Raw genomic sequence first — 21,604 nt, 5'->3', positions numbered from 1 at the left:
CACAACAAGCCTGTGAAAACTAGGGAAAGGTCTGAAGGGACACCAGACTGAGGAAGACACACACAGAGGATCCCGGATGATGTCCAGCACTGAGGGCCTGAAGAAACAACAGTCTAGTTGCACCCCCTCAGGCCTGTGTGACCGTGGATGAGGCCTCTGTTTCCCGGTGGCTCTGAGAGATGGACAGGGAGGAAGGGGAAGAGAAGTCACTTGCATTTCTAATACTCACAGCAAAGTCTTCCAATGAGAAGGGAATTATCACCCCCACTGACAATGCCATGCACTGAAGTGATATCCACGAGTCCATCTAACCCAGAAGGGAAGGATGCACCTGTTCTCACAAAACGGCGAGAGATGGAAGAAGGAAGATCAAGCCCACACCAATCACTGGAGAGAGAAGCTGTGCTCAGGGCTTGAAAGAATTCCTATTGGTAAAATGATGTCACAGCCCCACAAGGCAATCCACAGCTTCGATGCTATTCCTCCCAAAATGCCAATGCATTTTCGCACCGAACAAAGAATTGCAAAAGGGGTTACGGAAACAGAAAGGAGCCTAAATTGTCAATACAATCCGACGAAAAGGCCCCGATACGGACATCCAAGGTTGTGTGAAAGGAAATTAGACGACCAAACTAGGATCCTCAGGAGAGTATCGGAGAAGGCAATGGCGACCCACTCCAGTACTCTTGCCTGGAAAATGCCCTGGACGGAGGAGCCTGGTAGGCTGCAGGCCATGGGGTCGCGCAGAGTCTGACACGACTGAAGTGACTTAGCAGCAGCAGCAGCAGCGGCAGGACAGTATGCTATTGGGAATACAACAACACACACAGATCCAGATCGATGGAATAAAGTTGAGGGTCCAGAAACAAACCCCAGCATCCATCGTCAACTCATCTCTGACACAGAAGGGGAGATTATCCAAATGGGAACAAGAAAGCCTCTTCAATCAATGTCCATGGGAAACCCAGACAGCTACATCTGAAGAACGCTATTGGTTTGGATCTCAGACCACCTCAATATTGGGGAAAAACCTCACCCTAAAGACTGATGTCATGAGATAGCTAGAAAGAAGCGTAGGTCAAAGGCTCCTTAACATCAGAGTCTCCTTGCCATTTGCTGGGCGGAGGTAGAAATGGGTCTCTTCAATTAAGGGAAAGAGGTACACGAAGTACACCAATGGGTTTCCATCCAATGGAACCTCTTCACAACAGAGAAGCTAAGCATTCACAAATGCAAAAGATAGGAAACGGAACACGAGAGACTCCTTCCAAGTGGTGTATCTGAGAAGGGGTTCATATGGAAAGAGACGAAGAATGCACAGCACTCAGATTCCAAGAAACACCACCACCACCCTTGACCCTTCCCCTATGACCAACTCCGACCTGAAGCCTTTCTCTCCCTCTAACCTATCCCTAAAACATAACCCTCATCTAATCATATACATGTGGAATTCCTAGCATCCATCCATTCACACACGAGAGAGAAAGAGGAAGACACAGAGGGAATTGAGAAAGGAAAAGAGAGGGACACAGCCAGAGAGAGACACGGAACCAAAGAGAGGAAAGGAGTCGATGGTCCAGACTTTTCCTCAATCTGTCTCGAAGGTAGAAGCAATGACAGCGCCCATCCACCCCAGAAGGGGGAAAAGGACGGAAGGTTTGCAGAGGAAAAGACAAGAACGCAGGGAGCCATTAGAAGCTCAGCCACCCGCAGAAGCCGAGCTGGGACACTTGAACAGAATCTCAATGGAAACAGGACCAGAAAGTTGGCTACTCTTTTCTACAAGAGAGGGAGACCTTCGAGTCTTCCTTTCGGTCCTCCAACTTGGATGCGGGGTCTCAAAACAGTCAGGAGGGGGAGTGCCTTTTCCTGGGTACCACGGCACATCCAGGCCTCGTTCTGCCCCATTCTGTGCTATGTCAGCCCTGGATGGAATCTTTCTTTCTGAAGTCTCAGCGCACGAGCTCCACGTGATATCGGCCCCAGGTGGAAAGGCATGGAGCTGCTCGTAGGCCGACAGACCTAGGAAGCAGATGGGAGAATGACCCCCACTCTGCAGATGGAGAGACTGGGGAAACCCTGAGGGGCATATGCTTGTCCAGGGCCACACCACTTATGAGAAGAAGGAGCCTGGTCTGAGAGCAGCAGGGCCCTCGGAGCTCAGGCCCTGGCTGCACCCAGGCCTCCCCAGGGCTGTGGGCTGGGCTGTGTGGGCGTCTCTGTGCCTGCACATGGCCTAAGGGGGGTGGTCGAGCAGTCAGAAACCCAGAGATTCCCTTGGGAAGTTTTGGGGAAGGGACCTCAGCACGAACCCCAGGCGATGATGTCACCTGCCGGCAACAGAACCCAACAGAACCCGCAACCCGGGTATCCAGGCCTCCAGAGCGGAGAGGAGCCCCCAGCCAGATCACTTGCTGCCAGGATGTTCTGCTGTTTGCCCATGCCCAGAGGCCGGGGCCTCAGGAGAGCTCACAGGCAGTGTGCGTGGGCACCCTGTCGACGTTGGCTCAGGACACCCCCGAGAGGCCTCTGGCCGTTTGCCCGGAGAAACAGAAAGGTAACACGGGGAGCCCCAGGCCGGGCCAGGCCACCTCGCCCATGCCACCCGGAAACACCGGGTCCTTTGCCTGTGTGTGTGGATGCGGGTTTCTCGGGGTGTGTCTCCCTCAAGGAAGCCCAGGCGGATGTGGGGTCAGAAGCCTGCGGACAAGTTGTGTCCACACCCCAGGGGAGAGCAGGCTGGGCCCGATGGGGAGTGTGCGGGCAGCGGCGGCCGCCCAGGCTGACCTCACACCCACAGGTGGGTCTCTTTCCTCCCGGGTGGGGATCTGAGCAGACACACGTCTCTGACCCTTCTGGGAAGAGAAGTTCGAGCAGGCAGAAGCAGCGGTTCCACTGGCCAGGCCCAGCTTGGAAAACTCCCAGCATGGCTGGCTGACGGTCACTGTCGTTGCAGAGCTTCCCACGTGATGAGGCCGAGGACGGGGACACCCCATCCACCTCCCGGAGGGAGGGGTCGGAGCACCACCCCCCCGCCCCTGAGGCCCAGTGCAGGCTCCAGGTGAGCGTGCCCACGGAGGCATCAGCCCCACCGGGGGAGAAGAGGAGGCGGGGAAGGCCTGCTGCAGAGACACCGCCTAGGATACACCCGCCGGCCCAGTCTGAGGCTGCCACGGAGCTCAGCACACCCGGCTCCGACCCAGAGTCCCGAGAACCCCGGCCTCTGAGGCAGCAGGAGGACCTGGAGCCCAGCACGCCAGAGCACAGAGGTGAGGACGCTGGGGCTGCTGCACGGGAGTGTGTGGGGACGGGGTGCTGAGCTACACAGGGACGAGTCCCCGAAAGCTGCTGCTGGGCCTGCAGCAAGCACTGGCCTCACACCCCCCGCCCCCCGTCTTGCACACTTCAGTCCCAAAAGACATCCGACGCTGGGTATTCTTTGGGAATCTCTTGGAAGCTTTCTGTCCCGGGATACGCACATGCCAAGGCTGGCCTGTGGGCAAACTTTGCTTCTCCCCCAGCTCTAGCACTGACCTCCAACTGGAACCAGGCTCCACTTCCCAGACCTGTCCCTACAGAGGTGGTGGCTCCAGGTGCAGGACCCAGGGATCCACCGAGGGCAGATGGAGAACCGAGACTTGCCCTCGCAGAGACACCAGGCCAGCTGGGTACTGGCCAGCACACTGGGCAGATCGGATCTCCGTGCCTGCAGGACCCCCAGCCCCAGGCACTGATGTCCCACCCCCTCAGCCAGAACCTCCACCTCCACGTGCACCTGTACCTGCTCGGGCTCTGGCAGGACAACCCGAGGCAGAGGAGGAGTCACCGCCTCGGCAGGGAGAGCCTGCCCTGGCTCCCGCGCAACACCCAGACGCCCACGATGACTGACCCACCCCTGCAGGGAGAACGAGCCCCCGCTCTGGACAGACACCCAGAGCCCTTGCCGGAAACACCACGTCCAGGGGAGCGGTCGGCTCTGCAGCCTCCATCCCTGTCTGCTCACCGTGGACGCCGGCAACTCGGTCTGCCCCCAGGGGACATGGAGTTCCTTTCCCCTGAACTGCTTTGCATTTGGTTTGTTTCCACCTTTCTGGTGATGTTTTCTTTTTTGTATGGTTTCCTGTATTTTTGTTGGTTAAGTTGGGATTCGTAAACTTTCTCATCATTGTTGCAATTTGGGAACACTGTTGTGTAACTCTGGTGATACTGTGTTACCATCACCACTTGGTAGTTTCAGACCCGTTTGATCTTTATGCCCCACCCCCCAACAAAGCCTGGATTCAAGGCAAGCACGCCCTGTTCATCCCTTCCCCCGATCCTGAACACAATTTCATCTTTTCTTTGTGCATTCCTTCCTATATTCTTGGTGTCCCCAATCAATGACTCTCCGTGAAATGACTGAAGCAGTGTTTTTCGGACTCTCCACCTACTGTAAGACTCCATTGGAGAGTTCTCATTTTTATGTCATTTGAACTAGCCTTTGATATCTGAAAGGACGGTGTACGTCCTTTCAAGATACCATGTGCCAAACGAAGCCCTTTTGGCCACTGCCATCATTATCTCCAGGCAGGCATTGCTGTTTCAAGGGTGACATCTCAGCCAGAAGGCAGAGGCTGAGCTCGTCTTGTTGCACCAGCTCCCAAAAGAAGCCAAGAAAGGGAGCTGGAACAACAAACCACCCCAACGCCCAGGAAAGCGTTCTTCATGACAGAAGGCTAGAAAATGACCCAACATCCTTGTGGCCCAGAACCCCTCTAGAAAATCACTGTTCCATAAAAAAGAGAAACACATGGGAAGTTCCAAGGAGAGGCAATGCCCATGGCCAGTGTACTTTAGAGACGGCCTGAGCGCTCCGGGGAAGACACGCACCGACGGAACCCCTTGGGAAACAGCAGGGATTCTCCTCACCGTCGTAAGGGTTTCCTCTGGGGACAACCTGCCCTGGGCACCACATGAGGGAGCAGACCGGCTTCTCTTCCTCTGCCCCCACACCATTCACTCATGAAGGCAGCTCAGGTGTTCTCATGCCCTGCCTGCCTGCCTGCCTGGCTCATCCGTGAGCTGTGACCACCTCCAGGGCAGGACTCCACCTTCTCCTCTCTGTGTACCGTGCATCTGCACACAGTGGGCTTTCAGAACCTTAGAGTTGAGCCATTCCCACTCAAGCCAGAACCCTCCCCAGGAAGGAAAACAGCTGTGGAGTCATTTTGGCCCCAGCACTGGTTCCGAAACCCTGGCGGCTCCTACAGCCTCTACGGCGTGAAGAGGGAGGTCCCTTTTGACAGAGCTTTCCGGCTCTCAGATCTAAGCTGTTGTTTCACTGTCAGCTGTGTCTCTTCCGTTGCAGCCAGGTGGGCCACGCTGCTCCAAAGGAGCTCACAAGCTGAGTTTCAAGGGAGGACAGGGATGGCTACAACGTGCTGCAAACTGAGTGAGGGTCCCCACAATCCTCAGCAAAGGTCTGTGGTGTGCAAGTGGGGAGTAGAGGGCCCCCAAGTTCCAAAGGAAGGGAGGTACTCGGGAGCTAAAGCCCTTGGCTGCTGTGGTAGCAGCTGCAGATGGCAGCTCGTCCACAGTGCACTTCGAATGAGGTCATATGAGCGGGACTCTGGAAATGGCTCCGAAATCGAGAGAAAGGGGTCAGGGTATGTGGGAAGCCGGCGGGGGTGGGGGGTGGATGAAGGAAGGTGTCCCTCCTCTCTCCAGTGCAATTTGGTTTGGTGAGTCTCAAAGCTACCAGATGGCACTTCCCAAGTCAGGCCCCCACAGGAATCAGGGTGGGCTGCGTGCCTCGGCCCCTGCCACAGGGACAAGCCACACCAGTGGCCTCCCTGAGCTCCAATGGCCGGATCTGGGGGTTCTGTCTGGGTGCACACCTCCTTGCTGTGGCCAAGTTCCCCCCTTCTCTGAGCACCAGCTTCATCCTCTCGAATGAGGACATCGAATGCTACCTTGGCACGTTACTCTCTTCATCCTGTGAAGACTCATTAGGCTTATCCTACAATTACTAGCTGGCCCGAAGAGATATCTCCTGAATCCAGATTAAGCTGGAGTCTCCCAGGCTCATCTGGCATGTCTTCCCTGAAGTCTGCCAAAACCCACACCATTGCATTTCCAGGGACTCCCCTTAGCCAGCTGGGCAGAAAACCCAGCATGCTTCAAACAAGCTGACAGACAAGCGGGAGAGGACTCACGGGCAGAAGGTTTCCCTCAGGTCTCGGGTGGAGCTCTGGGACCACAGCAGCAACGGGCCATCCCAGCCCCTGGGCTCAGCAGCGCCCTCATTCTCAGGCCGGCGGCTCTGCCCTGAGGGGAGCGGGAAGGTCACCAACTGCCGCAGGCGGACCTCACGCCCCTCCCACTGCTGGAGCCTGACCTCCCCCGGCCCCACCCCTTCCCCTACCCCAGCAGGACGACAGCTCGTCTTCCCCTGGCTTCCAACGTCAGGCCCGGCCCTGGGCCCCGATTGGGCACTGCCCCAGCCCGGAGCCAATCACAGTGGCCAGGGAGGTGGAACGCACCGATTGGCCAGGGCCAGGTCATGTGACCATACTCCCCAGGAAACTCAAATATTACCAAGGTTCCCTAAGAAAGCAATGAACAAAATTATCCAGTAAAGGCAAACCGTACTTTTTAATGAGGCCAATGTCACAGAAAAAAAAAAAAAAAAAAAAGCTTCACCATGAACTGCTCAAGGAAGCTAGTAAATAAACTTTCAGAAAAGTTTAGTAGTTTTTTTTTTTTTTTAATAGGGTGACGGAGAGCTATACCTTTCCCGTCTATGTGAATTTAGGTTTAAACTAGATTTCCCTTGGCTGTTATATAAGACAAAAAAACCCACATCACCCCCTTTCACTCACCCCCACCCCCCAAAAGTGTTTTAATGTATTGAATTTTTCTGTCCTCAGTTGTGTCTGATTCACGGCAACCCACGAACTCTACACAGCCAGGCTCTTCCGCCCATGGAATTCAGGGCAATTTTTTCTGTCCCAGTCAATGCCCACCCTGGGTGATCCAAAGGCAAGGGCTCAGAGGCCCCTGAGAGACTAACTCCTTTCAGCTGAGCACAGAGCTGGCTCCTCACTGGGATGCCTGTGGCCTGGGGCTCCCAGAGGGGAGAGCAGCACTCGCCCCACCGTGTGGTCACTGCTGGAAGTGCAGGCTGCTCCTCACTCCCCCTTGACAGTGTCCCTGACGGCAGAACAGTGTGAATCGAATCAAGGTGGTAATGCAAACTCCAATGCAACCAAACTCCCCACAAGGTCTCCAAAACCACTCAGGAACAGGGAATTGGAAACTGCAGGGGATGACATGAATGGAGATGGAGACTTGACACCTTACACCGAGTTCACTTCCACTTATCCCTAGACAAACTTTCCGTGAAAACTTGTCACCAATCTAGAAGAACAATGAGCAGAAACCGGACACGTGCTTTGAGTCTTCACACACAAAACTAAAAGGCAGTCCACAAAAAAACCCAGAGAATACAGTGGACTTGGCAAAATCAAAGATATCTACTGTGGGAAAGACCTCATGACAAAAGCAAAAGACAGGTCATACATCGCCAGACGAATGAGTGGAAACACAAAGCTTATCAAGGATGTGTCTCCAAACAGACAAAGAACACCAACACAACAAGCCTGTGAAAACTAGGGAAAGGTCTGAAGGGACACCAGACTGAGGAAGACACACACAGAGGATCCCGGATGATGTCCAGCACTGAGGGCCTGAAGAAACAACAGTCTAGTTGCACCCCCTCAGGCCTGTGTGACCGTGGATGAGGCCTCTGTTTCCCGGTGGCTCTGAGAGATGGACAGGGAGGAAGGGGAAGAGAAGTCACTTGCATTTCTAATACTCACAGCAAAGTCTTCCAATGAGAAGGGAATTATCACCCCCACTGACAATGCCATGCACTGAAGTGATATCCACGAGTCCATCTAACCCAGAAGGGAAGGATGCACCTGTTCTCACAAAACGGCGAGAGATGGAAGAAGGAAGATCAAGCCCACACCAATCACTGGAGAGAGAAGCTGTGCTCAGGGCTTGAAAGAATTCCTATTGGTAAAATGATGTCACAGCCCCACAAGGCAATCCACAGCTTCGATGCTATTCCTCCCAAAATGCCAATGCATTTTCGCACCGAACAAAGAATTGCAAAAGGGGTTACGGAAACAGAAAGGAGCCTAAATTGTCAATACAATCCGACGAAAAGGCCCCGATACGGACATCCAAGGTTGTGTGAAAGGAAATTAGACGACCAAACTAGGATCCTCAGGAGAGTATCGGAGAAGGCAATGGCGACCCACTCCAGTACTCTTGCCTGGAAAATGCCCTGGACGGAGGAGCCTGGTAGGCTGCAGGCCATGGGGTCGCGCAGAGTCTGACACGACTGAAGTGACTTAGCAGCAGCAGCAGCAGCGGCAGGACAGTATGCTATTGGGAATACAACAACACACACAGATCCAGATCGATGGAATAAAGTTGAGGGTCCAGAAACAAACCCCAGCATCCATCGTCAACTCATCTCTGACACAGAAGGGGAGATTATCCAAATGGGAACAAGAAAGCCTCTTCAATCAATGTCCATGGGAAACCCAGACAGCTACATCTGAAGAACGCTATTGGTTTGGATCTCAGACCACCTCAATATTGGGGAAAAACCTCACCCTAAAGACTGATGTCATGAGATAGCTAGAAAGAAGCGTAGGTCAAAGGCTCCTTAACATCAGAGTCTCCTTGCCATTTGCTGGGCGGAGGTAGAAATGGGTCTCTTCAATTAAGGGAAAGAGGTACACGAAGTACACCAATGGGTTTCCATCCAATGGAACCTCTTCACAACAGAGAAGCTAAGCATTCACAAATGCAAAAGATAGGAAACGGAACACGAGAGACTCCTTCCAAGTGGTGTATCTGAGAAGGGGTTCATATGGAAAGAGACGAAGAATGCACAGCACTCAGATTCCAAGAAACACCACCACCACCCTTGACCCTTCCCCTATGACCAACTCCGACCTGAAGCCTTTCTCTCCCTCTAACCTATCCCTAAAACATAACCCTCATCTAATCATATACATGTGGAATTCCTAGCATCCATCCATTCACACACGAGAGAGAAAGAGGAAGACACAGAGGGAATTGAGAAAGGAAAAGAGAGGGACACAGCCAGAGAGAGACACGGAACCAAAGAGAGGAAAGGAGTCGATGGTCCAGACTTTTCCTCAATCTGTCTCGAAGGTAGAAGCAATGACAGCGCCCATCCACCCCAGAAGGGGGAAAAGGACGGAAGGTTTGCAGAGGAAAAGACAAGAACGCAGGGAGCCATTAGAAGCTCAGCCACCCGCAGAAGCCGAGCTGGGACACTTGAACAGAATCTCAATGGAAACAGGACCAGAAAGTTGGCTACTCTTTTCTACAAGAGAGGGAGACCTTCGAGTCTTCCTTTCGGTCCTCCAACTTGGATGCGGGGTCTCAAAACAGTCAGGAGGGGGAGTGCCTTTTCCTGGGTACCACGGCACATCCAGGCCTCGTTCTGCCCCATTCTGTGCTATGTCAGCCCTGGATGGAATCTTTCTTTCTGAAGTCTCAGCGCACGAGCTCCACGTGATATCGGCCCCAGGTGGAAAGGCATGGAGCTGCTCGTAGGCCGACAGACCTAGGAAGCAGATGGGAGAATGACCCCCACTCTGCAGATGGAGAGACTGGGGAAACCCTGAGGGGCATATGCTTGTCCAGGGCCACACCACTTATGAGAAGAAGGAGCCTGGTCTGAGAGCAGCAGGGCCCTCGGAGCTCAGGCCCTGGCTGCACCCAGGCCTCCCCAGGGCTGTGGGCTGGGCTGTGTGGGCGTCTCTGTGCCTGCACATGGCCTAAGGGGGGTGGTCGAGCAGTCAGAAACCCAGAGATTCCCTTGGGAAGTTTTGGGGAAGGGACCTCAGCACGAACCCCAGGCGATGATGTCACCTGCCGGCAACAGAACCCAACAGAACCCGCAACCCGGGTATCCAGGCCTCCAGAGCGGAGAGGAGCCCCCAGCCAGATCACTTGCTGCCAGGATGTTCTGCTGTTTGCCCATGCCCAGAGGCCGGGGCCTCAGGAGAGCTCACAGGCAGTGTGCGTGGGCACCCTGTCGACGTTGGCTCAGGACACCCCCGAGAGGCCTCTGGCCGTTTGCCCGGAGAAACAGAAAGGTAACACGGGGAGCCCCAGGCCGGGCCAGGCCACCTCGCCCATGCCACCCGGAAACACCGGGTCCTTTGCCTGTGTGTGTGGATGCGGGTTTCTCGGGGTGTGTCTCCCTCAAGGAAGCCCAGGCGGATGTGGGGTCAGAAGCCTGCGGACAAGTTGTGTCCACACCCCAGGGGAGAGCAGGCTGGGCCCGATGGGGAGTGTGCGGGCAGCGGCGGCCGCCCAGGCTGACCTCACACCCACAGGTGGGTCTCTTTCCTCCCGGGTGGGGATCTGAGCAGACACACGTCTCTGACCCTTCTGGGAAGAGAAGTTCGAGCAGGCAGAAGCAGCGGTTCCACTGGCCAGGCCCAGCTTGGAAAACTCCCAGCATGGCTGGCTGACGGTCACTGTCGTTGCAGAGCTTCCCACGTGATGAGGCCGAGGACGGGGACACCCCATCCACCTCCCGGAGGGAGGGGTCGGAGCACCACCCCCCCGCCCGTGAGGCCCAGTGCAGGCTCCAGGTGAGCGTGCCCACGGAGGCATCAGCCCCACCGGGGGAGAAGAGGAGGCGGGGAAGGCCTGCTGCAGAGACACCGCCTAGGATACACCCGCCGGCCCAGTCTGAGGCTGCCACGGAGCTCAGCACACCCGGCTCCGACCCAGAGTCCCGAGAACCCCGGCCTCTGAGGCAGCAGGAGGACCTGGAGCCCAGCACGCCAGAGCACAGAGGTGAGGACGCTGGGGCTGCTGCACGGGAGTGTGTGGGGACGGGGTGCTGAGCTACACAGGGACGAGTCCCCGAAAGCTGCTGCTGGGCCTGCAGCAAGCACTGGCCTCACACCCCCCGCCCCCCGTCTTGCACACTTCAGTCCCAAAAGACATCCGACGCTGGGTATTCTTTGGGAATCTCTTGGAAGCTTTCTGTCCCGGGATACGCACATGCCAAGGCTGGCCTGTGGGCAAACTTTGCTTCTCCCCCAGCTCTAGCACTGACCTCCAACTGGAACCAGGCTCCACTTCCCAGACCTGTCCCTACAGAGGTGGTGGCTCCAGGTGCAGGACCCAGGGATCCACCGAGGGCAGATGGAGAACCGAGACTTGCCCTCGCAGAGACACCAGGCCAGCTGGGTACTGGCCAGCACACTGGGCAGATCGGATCTCCGTGCCTGCAGGACCCCCAGCCCCAGGCACTGATGTCCCACCCCCTCAGCCAGAACCTCCACCTCCACGTGCACCTGTACCTGCTCGGGCTCTGGCAGGAGAACCCGAGGCAGAGGAGGAGTCACCGCCTCGGCAGGGAGAGCCTGCCCTGGCTCCCGCGCAACACCCAGACGCCCACGATGACTGACCCACCCCTGCAGGGAGAACGAGCCCCCGCTCTGGACAGACACCCAGAGCCCTTGCCGGAAACACCACGTCCAGGGGAGCGGTCGGCTCTGCAGCCTCCATCCCTGTCTGCTCACCGTGGACGCCGGCAACTCGGTCTGCCCCCAGGGGACATGGAGTTCCTTTCCCCTGAACTGCTTTGCATTTGGTTTGTTTCCACCTTTCTGGTGATGTTTTCTTTTTTGTATGGTTTCCTGTATTTTTGTTGGTTAAGTTGGGATTCGTAAACTTTCTCATCATTGTTGCAATTTGGGAACACTGTTGTGTAACTCTGGTGATACTGTGTTACCATCACCACTTGGTAGTTTCAGACCCGTTTGATCTTTATGCCCCACCCCCCAACAAAGCCTGGATTCAAGGCAAGCACGCCCTGTTCATCCCTTCCCCCGATCCTGAACACAATTTCATCTTTTCTTTGTGCATTCCTTCCTATATTCTTGGTGTCCCCAATCAATGACTCTCCGTGAAATGACTGAAGCAGTGTTTTTCGGACTCTCCACCTACTGTAAGACTCCATTGGAGAGTTCTCATTTTTATGTCATTTGAACTAGCCTTTGATATCTGAAAGGACGGTGTACGTCCTTTCAAGATACCATGTGCCAAACGAAGCCCTTTTGGCCACTGCCATCATTATCTCCAGGCAGGCATTGCTGTTTCAAGGGTGACATCTCAGCCAGAAGGCAGAGGCTGAGCTCGTCTTGTTGCACCAGCTCCCAAAAGAAGCCAAGAAAGGGAGCTGGAACAACAAACCACCCCAACGCCCAGGAAAGCGTTCTTCATGACAGAAGGCTAGAAAATGACCCAACATCCTTGTGGCCCAGAACCCCTCTAGAAAATCACTGTTCCATAAAAAAGAGAAACACATGGGAAGTTCCAAGGAGAGGCAATGCCCATGGCCAGTGTACTTTAGAGACGGCCTGAGCGCTCCGGGGAAGACACGCACCGACGGAACCCCTTGGGAAACAGCAGGGATTCTCCTCACCGTCGTAAGGGTTTCCTCTGGGGACAACCTGCCCTGGGCACCACATGAGGGAGCAGACCGGCTTCTCTTCCTCTGCCCCCACACCATTCACTCATGAAGGCAGCTCAGGTGTTCTCATGCCCTGCCTGCCTGCCTGCCTGGCTCATCCGTGAGCTGTGACCACCTCCAGGGCAGGACTCCACCTTCTCCTCTCTGTGTACCGTGCATCTGCACACAGTGGGCTTTCAGAACCTTAGACTTGAGCCATTCCCACTCAAGCCAGAACCCTCCCCAGGAAGGAAAACAGCTGTGGAGTCATTTTGGCCCCAGCACTGGTTCCGAAACCCTGGCGGCTCCTACAGCCTCTACGGCGTGAAGAGGGAGGTCCCTTTTGACAGAGCTTTCCGGCTCTCAGATCTAAGCTGTTGTTTCACTGTCAGCTGTGTCTCTTCCGTTGCAGCCAGGTGGGCCACGCTGCTCCAAAGGAGCTCACAAGCTGAGTTTCAAGGGAGGACAGGGATGGCTACAATGTGCTGCAAACTGAGTGAGGGTCCCCACAATCCTCAGCAAAGGTCTGTGGTGTGCAAGTGGGGAGTAGAGGGCCCCCAAGTTCCAAAGGAAGGGAGGTACTCGGGAGCTAAAGCCCTTGGCTGCTGTGGTAGCAGCTGCAGATGGCAGCTCGTCCACAGTGCACTTCGAATGAGGTCATATGAGCGGGACTCTGGAAATGGCTCCGAAATCGAGAGAAAGGGGTCAGGGTATGTGGGAAGCCGGCGGGGGTGGGGGGTGGATGAAGGAAGGTGTCCCTCCTCTCTCCAGTGCAATTTGGTTTGGTGAGTCTCAAAGCTACCAGATGGCACTTCCCAAGTCAGGCCCCCACAGGAATCAGGGTGGGCTGCGTGCCTCGGCCCCTGCCACAGGGACAAGCCACACCAGTGGCCTCCCTGAGCTCCAATGGCCGGATCTGGGGGTTCTGTCTGGGTGCACACCTCCTTGCTGTGGCCAAGTCCCCCCCTTCTCTGAGCACCAGCTTCATCCTCTCGAATGAGGACATCGAATGCTACCTTGGCACGTTACTCTCTTCATCCTGTGAAGACTCATTAGGCTTATCCTACAATTACTAGCTGGCCCGAAGAGATATCTCCTGAATCCAGATTAAGCTGGAGTCTCCCAGGCTCATCTGGCATGTCTTCCCTGAAGTCTGCCAAAACCCACACCATTGCATTTCCAGGGACTCCCCTTAGCCAGCTGGGCAGAAAACCCAGCATGCTTCAAACAAGCTGACAGACAAGCGGGAGAGGACTCACGGGCAGAAGGTTTCCCTCAGGTCTCGGGTGGAGCTCTGGGACCACAGCAGCAACGGGCCATCCCAGCCCCTGGGCTCAGCAGCGCCCTCATTCTCAGGCCGGCGGCTCTGCCCTGAGGGGAGCGGGAAGGTCACCAACTGCCGCAGGCGGACCTCACGCCCCTCCCACTGCTGGAGCCTGACCTCCCCCGGCCCCACCCCTTCCCCTACCCCAGCAGGACGACAGCTCGTCTTCCCCTGGCTTCCAACGTCAGGCCCGGCCCTGGGCCCCGATTGGGCACTGCCCCAGCCCGGAGCCAATCACAGTGGCCAGGGAGGTGGAACGCACCGATTGGCCAGGGCCAGGTCATGTGACCATACTCCCCAGGAAACTCAAATATTACCAAGGTTCCCTAAGAAACCAATGAACAAAATTATCCAGTAAAGGCAAACCGTACTTTTTAATGAGGCCAATGTCACAGAAAAAAAAAAAAAAAAAAAGCTTCACCATGAACTGCTCAAGGAAGCTAGTAAATAAACTTTCAGAAAAGTTTAGTAGTTTTTTTTTTTTTTTTAATAGGGTGACGGAGAGCTATACCTTTCCCGTCTATGTGAATTTAGGTTTAAACTAGATTTCCCTTGGCTGTTATATAAGACAAAAAAACCCACATCACCCCCTTTCACTCACCCCCACCCCCCAAAAGTGTTTTAATGTATTGAATTTTTCTGTCCTCAGTTGTGTCTGATTCACGGCAACCCACGAACTCTACACAGCCAGGCTCTTCCGTCCATGGAATTCAGGGCAATTTTTTCTGTCCCAGTCAATGCCCACCCTGGGTGATCCAAAGGCAAGGGCTCAGAGGCCCCTGAGAGACTAACTCCTTTCAGCTGAGCACAGAGCTGGCTCCTCACTGGGATGCCTGTGGCCTGGGGCTCCCAGAGGGGAGAGCAGCACTCGCCCCACCGTGTGGTCACTGCTGGAAGTGCAGGCTGCTCCTCACTCCCCCTTGACAGTGTCCCTGACGGCAGAACAGTGTGAATCGAATCAAGGTGGTAATGCAAACTCCAATGCAACCAAACTCCCCACAAGGTCTCCAAAACCACTCAGGAACAGGGAATTGGAAACTGCAGGGGATGACATGAATGGAGATGGAGACTTGACACCTTACACCGAGTTCACTTCCACTTATCCCTAGACAAACTTTCCGTGAAAACTTGTCACCAATCTAGAAGAACAATGAGCAGAAACCGGACACGTGCTTTGAGTCTTCACACACAAAACTAAAAGGCAGTCCACAAAAAAACCCAGAGAATACAGTGGACTTGGCAAAATCAAAGATATCTACTGTGGGAAAGACCTCATGACAAAAGCAAAAGACAGGTCATACATCGCCAGACGAATGAGTGGAAACACAAAGCTTATCAAGGATGTGTCTCCAAACAGACAAAGAACACCAACACAACAAGCCTGTGAAAACTAGGGAAAGGTCTGAAGGGACACCAGACTGAGGAAGACACACACAGAGGATCCCGGATGATGTCCAGCACTGAGGGCCTGAAGAAACAACAGTCTAGTTGCACCCCCTCAGGCCTGTGTGACCGTGGATGAGGCCTCTGTTTCCCGGTGGCTCTGAGAGATGGACAGGGAGGAAGGGGAAGAGAAGTCACTTGCATTTCTAATACTCACAGCAAAGTCTTCCAATGAGAAGGGAATTATCACCCCCACTGACAATGCCATGCACTGAAGTGATATCCACGAGTCCATCTAACCCAGAAGGGAAGGATGCACCTGTTCTCACAAAACGGCGAGAGATGGAAGAAGGAAGATCAAGCCCACACCAATCACTGGAGAGAGAAGCTGTGCTCAGGGCTTGAAAGAATTCCTATTGGTAAAATGATGTCACAGCCCCACAAGGCAATCCACAGCTTCGATGCTATTCCTCCCAAAATGCCAATGCATTTTCGCACCGAACAAAGAATTGCAAAAGGGGTTACGGAAACAGAAAGGAGCCTAAATTGTCAATACAATCCGACGAAAAGGCCCCGATACGGACATCCAAGGTTGTGTGAAAGGAAATTAGACGACCAAACTAGGATCCTCAGGAGAGTATCGGAGAAGGCAATGGCGACCCACTCCAGTACTCTTGCCTGGAAAATGCCCTGGACGGAGGAGCCTGGTAGGCTGCAGGCCATGGGGTCGCGCAGAGTCTGACACGACTGAAGTGACTTAGCAGCAGCAGCAGCAGCGGCAGGACAGTATGCTATTGGGAATACAACAACACACACAGATCCAGATCGATGGAATAAAGTTGAGGGTCCAGAAACAAACCCCAGCATCCATCGTCAACTCATCTCTGACACAGAAGGGGAGATTATCCAAATGGGAACAAGAAAGCCTCTTCAATCAATGTCCATGGGAAACCCAGACAGCTACATCTGAAGAACGCTATTGGTTTGGATCTCAGACCACCTCAATATTGGGGAAAAACCTCACCCTAAAGACTGATGTCATGAGATAGCTAGAAAGAAGCGTAGGTCAAAGGCTCCTTAACATCAGAGTCTCCTTGCCATTTGCTGGGCGGAGGTAGAAATGGGTCTCTTCAATTAAGGGAAAGAGGTACACGAAGTACACCAATGGGTTTCCATCCAATGGAACCTCTTCACAACAGAGAAGCTAAGCATTCACAAATGCAAAAGATAGGAAACGGAACACGAGAGACTCCTTCCAAGTGGTGTATCTGAGAAGGGGTTCATATGGAAAGAGACGAAGAATGCACAGCACTCAGATTCCAAGAAACACCACCACCACCCTTGACCCTTCCCCTATGACCAACTCCGACCTGAAGCCTTTCTCTCCCTCTAACCTATCCCTAAAACATAACCCTCATCTAATCATATACATGTGGAATTCCTAGCATCCATCCATTCACACACGAGAGAGAAAGAGGAAGACACAGAGGGAATTGAGAAAGGAAAAGAGAGGGACACAGCCAGAGAGAGACACGGAACCAAAGAGAGGAAAGGAGTCGATGGTCCAGACTTTTCCTCAATCTGTCTCGAAGGTAGAAGCAATGACAGCGCCCATCCACCCCAGAAGGGGGAAAAGGACGGAAGGTTTGCAGAGGAAAAGACAAGAACGCAGGGAGCCATTAGAAGCTCAGCCACCCGCAGAAGCCGAGCTGGGACACTTGAACAGAATCTCAATGGAAACAGGACCAGAAAGTTGGCTACTCTTTTCTACAAGAGAGGGAGACCTTCGAGTCTTCCTTTCGGTCCTCCAACTTGGATGCGGGGTCTCAAAACAGTCAGGAGGGGGAGTGCCTTTTCCTGGGTACCACGGCACATCCAGGCCTCGTTCTGCCCCATTCTGTGCTATGTCAGCCCTGGATGGAATCTTTCTTTCTGAAGTCTCAGCGCACGAGCTCCACGTGATATCGGCCCCAGGTGGAAAGGCATGGAGCTGCTCGTAGGCCGACAGACCTAGGAAGCAGATGGGAGAATGACCCCCACTCTGCAGATGGAGAGACTGGGGAAACCCTGAGGGGCATATGCTTGTCCAGGGCCACACCACTTATGAGAAGAAGGAGCCTGGTCTGAGAGCAGCAGGGCCCTCGGAGCTCAGGCCCTGGCTGCACCCAGGCCTCCCCAGGGCTGTGGGCTGGGCTGTGTGGGCGTCTCTGTGCCTGCACATGGCCTAAGGGGGGTGGTCGAGCAGTCAGAAACCCAGAGATTCCCTTGGGAAGTTTTGGGGAAGGGACCTCAGCACGAACCCCAGGCGATGATGTCACCTGCCGGCAACAGAACCCAACAGAACCCGCAACCCGGGTATCCAGGCCTCCAGAGCGGAGAGGAGCCCCCAGCCAGATCACTTGCTGCCAGGATGTTCTGCTGTTTGCCCATGCCCAGAGGCCGGGGCCTCAGGAGAGCTCACAGGCAGTGTGCGTGGGCACCCTGTCGACGTTGGCTCAGGACACCCCCGAGAGGCCTCTGGCCGTTTGCCCGGAGAAACAGAAAGGTAACACGGGGAGCCCCAGGCCGGGCCAGGCCACCTCGCCCATGCCACCCGGAAACACCGGGTCCTTTGCCTGTGTGTGTGGATGCGGGTTTCTCGGGGTGTGTCTCCCTCAAGGAAGCCCAGGCGGATGTGGGGTCAGAAGCCTGCGGACAAGTTGTGTCCACACCCCAGGGGAGAGCAGGCTGGGCCCGATGGGGAGTGTGCGGGCAGCGGCGGCCGCCCAGGCTGACCTCACACCCACAGGTGGGTCTCTTTCCTCCCGGGTGGGGATCTGAGCAGACACACGTCTCTGACCCTTCTGGGAAGAGAAGTTCGAGCAGGCAGAAGCAGCGGTTCCACTGGCCAGGCCCAGCTTGGAAAACTCCCAGCATGGCTGGCTGACGGTCACTGTCGTTGCAGAGCTTCCCACGTGATGAGGCCGAGGACGGGGACACCCCATCCACCTCCCGGAGGGAGGGGTCGGAGCACCACCCCCCCGCCCGTGAGGCCCAGTGCAGGCTCCAGGTGAGCGTGCCCACGGAGGCATCAGCCCCACCGGGGGAGAAGAGGAGGCGGGGAAGGCCTGCTGCAGAGACACCGCCTAGGATACACCCGCCGGCCCAGTCTGAGGCTGCCACGGAGCTCAGCACACCCGGCTCCGACCCAGAGTCCCGAGAACCCCGGCCTCTGAGGCAGCAGGAGGACCTGGAGCCCAGCACGCCAGAGCACAGAGGTGAGGACGCTGGGGCTGCTGCACGGGAGTGTGTGGGGACGGGGTGCTGAGCTACACAGGGACGAGTCCCCGAAAGCTGCTGCTGGGCCTGCAGCAAGCACTGGCCTCACACCCCCCGCCCCCCGTCTTGCACACTTCAGTCCCAAAAGACATCCGACGCTGGGTATTCTTTGGGAATCTCTTGGAAGCTTTCTGTCCCGGGATACGCACATGCCAAGGCTGGCCTGTGGGCAAACTTTGCTTCTCCCCCAGCTCTAGCACTGACCTCCAACTGGAACCAGGCTCCACTTCCCAGACCTGTCCCTACAGAGGTGGTGGCTCCAGGTGCAGGACCCAGGGATCCACCGAGGGCAGATGGAGAACCGAGACTTGCCCTCGCAGAGACACCAGGCCAGCTGGGTACTGGCCAGCACACTGGGCAGATCGGATCTCCGTGCCTGCAGGACCCCCAGCCCCAGGCACTGATGTCCCACCCCCTCAGCCAGAACCTCCACCTCCACGTGCACCTGTACCTGCTCGGGCTCTGGCAGGACAACCCGAGGCAGAGGAGGAGTCACCGCCTCGGCAGGGAGAGCCTGCCCTGGCTCCCGCGCAACACCCAGACGCCCACGATGACTCACCCACCCCTGCAGGGAGAACGAGCCCCCGCTCTGGACAGACACCCAGAGCCCTTGCCGGAAACACCACGTCCAGGGGAGCGGTCGGCTCTGCAGCCTCCATCCCTGTCTGCTCACCGTGGACGCCGGCAACTCGGTCTGCCCCCAGGGGACATGGAGTTCCTTTCCCCTGAACTGCTTTGCATTTGGTTTGTTTCCACCTTTCTGGTGATGTTTTCTTTTTTGTATGGTTTCCTGTATTTTTGTTGGTTAAGTTGGGATTCGTAAACTTTCTCATCATTGTTGCAATTTGGGAACACTGTTGTGTAACTCTGGTGATACTGTGTTACCATCACCACTTGGTAGTTTCAGACCCGTTTGATCTTTATGCCCCACCCCCCAACAAAGCCTGGATTCAAGGCAAGCACGCCCTGTTCATCCCTTCCCCCGATCCTGAACACAATTTCATCTTTTCTTTGTGCATTCCTTCCTATATTCTTGGTGTCCCCAATCAATGACTCTCCGTGAAATGACTGAAGCAGTGTTTTTCGGACTCTCCACCTACTGTAAGACTCCATTGGAGAGTTCTCATTTTTATGTCATTTGAACTAGCCTTTGATATCTGAAAGGACGGTGTACGTCCTTTCAAGATACCATGTGCCAAACGAAGCCCTTTTGGCCACTGCCATCATTATCTCCAGGCAGGCATTGCTGTTTCAAGGGTGACATCTCCGCCAGAAGGCAGAGGCTGAGCTCGTCTTGTTGCACCAGCTCCCAAAAGAAGCCAAGAAAGGGAGCTGGAACAACAAACCACCCCAACGCCCAGGAAAGCGTTCTTCATGACAGAAGGCTAGAAAATGACCCAACATCCTTGTGGCCCAGAACCCCTCTAGAAAATCACTGTTCCATAAAAAAGAGAAACACATGGGAAGTTCCAAGGAGAGGCAATGCCCATGGCCAGTGTACTTTAGAGACGGCCTGAGCGCTCCGGGGAAGACACGCACCGACGGAACCCCTTGGGAAACAGCAGGGATTCTCCTCACCGTCGTAAGGGTTTCCTCTGGGGACAACCTGCCCTGGGCACCACATGAGGGAGCAGACCGGCTTCTCTTCCTCTGCCCCCACACCATTCACTCATGAAGGCAGCTCAGGTGTTCTCATGCCCTGCCTGCCTGCCTGCCTGGCTCATCCGTGAGCTGTGACCACCTCCAGGGCAGGACTCCACCTTCTCCTCTCTGTGTACCGTGCATCTGCACACAGTGGGCTTTCAGAACCTTAGACTTGAGCCATTCCCACTCAAGCCAGAACCCTCCCCAGGAAGGAAAACAGCTGTGGAGTCATTTTGGCCCCAGCACTGGTTCCGAAACCCTGGCGGCTCCTACAGCCTCTACGGCGTGAAGAGGGAGGTCCCTTTTGACAGAGCTTTCCGGCTCTCAGATCTAAGCTGTTGTTTCACTGTCAGCTGTGTCTCTTCCGTTGCAGCCAGGTGGGCCACGCTGCTCCAAAGGAGCTCACAAGCTGAGTTTCAAGGGAGGACAGGGATGGCTACAACGTGCTGCAAACTGAGTGACGGTCCCCACAATCCTCAGCAAAGGTCTGTGGTGTGCAAGTGGGGAGTAGAGGGCCCCCAAGTTCCAAAGGAAGGGAGGTACTCGGGAGCTAAAGCCCTTGGCTGCTGTGGTAGCAGCTGCAGATGGCAGCTCGTCCACAGTGCACTTCGAATGAGGTCATATGAGCGGGACTCTGGAAATGGCTCCGAAATCGAGAGAAAGGGGTCAGGGTATGTGGGAAGCCGGCGGGGGTGGGGGGTGGATGAAGGAAGGTGTCCCTCCTCTCTCCAGTGCAATTTGGTTTGGTGAGTCTCAAAGCTACCAGATGGCACTTCCCAAGTCAGGCCCCCACAGGAATCAGGGTGGGCTGCGTGCCTCGGCCCCTGCCACAGGGACAAGCCACACCAGTGGCCTCCCTGAGCTCCAATGGCCGGATCTGGGGGTTCTGTCTGGGTGCACACCTCCTTGCTGTGGCCAAGTTCCCCCCTTCTCTGAGCACCAGCTTCATCCTCTCGAATGAGGACATCGAATGCTACCTTGGCACGTTACTCTCTTCATCCTGTGAAGACTCATTAGGCTTATCCTACAATTACTAGCTGGCCCGAAGAGATATCTCCTGAATCCAGATTAAGCTGGAGTCTCCCAGGCTCATCTGGCATGTCTTCCCTGAAGTCTGCCAAAACCCACACCATTGCATTTCCAGGGACTCCCCTTAGCCAGCTGGGCAGAAAACCCAGCATGCTTCAAACAAGCTGACAGACAAGCGGGAGAGGACTCACGGGCAGAAGGTTTCCCTCAGGTCTCGGGTGGAGCTCTGGGACCACAGCAGCAACGGGCCATCCCAGCCCCTGGGCTCAGCAGCGCCCTCATTCTCAGGCCGGCGGCTCTGCCCTGAGGGGAGCGGGAAGGTCACCAACTGCCGCAGGCGG

The 21,604-nt window shown here is 55.4% G+C and overlaps 1 protein-coding gene and 1 long non-coding RNA gene across 2 annotated transcripts in view; one reads left to right on the top strand and one right to left on the bottom strand.

The window, feature by feature from the left end:
- Positions 1-16,122: 16,122 nt before the first annotated feature.
- Positions 16,123-19,442, top strand: LOC145533860 (uncharacterized). Its single transcript, XM_081561205.1, has 3 exons — positions 16,123-17,817; positions 18,217-18,529; positions 18,782-19,442. Exons 1-3 carry the CDS (start codon positions 17,581-17,583, stop codon positions 19,411-19,413), a joined length of 1,182 nt encoding a protein of 393 aa, XP_081417331.1. The 5' UTR covers positions 16,123-17,580; the 3' UTR covers positions 19,414-19,442.
- The window catches only part of LOC145534168 (uncharacterized), a 25,091-nt gene continuing 22,846 nt past the window's right edge, over positions 19,360-21,604 (bottom strand). The window contains exon 4 of the long non-coding RNA XR_014074301.1: positions 19,360-21,566. This is a non-coding gene — a long non-coding RNA (uncharacterized LOC145534168). The remainder of the gene's footprint in view (positions 21,567-21,604) is intronic.

Source organism: Giraffa tippelskirchi, chromosome 14, assembly GCF_054371585.1.
Source record: "Giraffa tippelskirchi isolate mGirTip1 chromosome 14, T2T-mGirTip1v1.2.pri, whole genome shotgun sequence".
Taxonomy (NCBI): Eukaryota; Metazoa; Chordata; class Mammalia; order Artiodactyla; family Giraffidae; genus Giraffa; species Giraffa tippelskirchi.
Note: the sequence above shows the minus strand (reverse complement) of the source record. Positions and strands in the feature narration are given on the sequence as shown.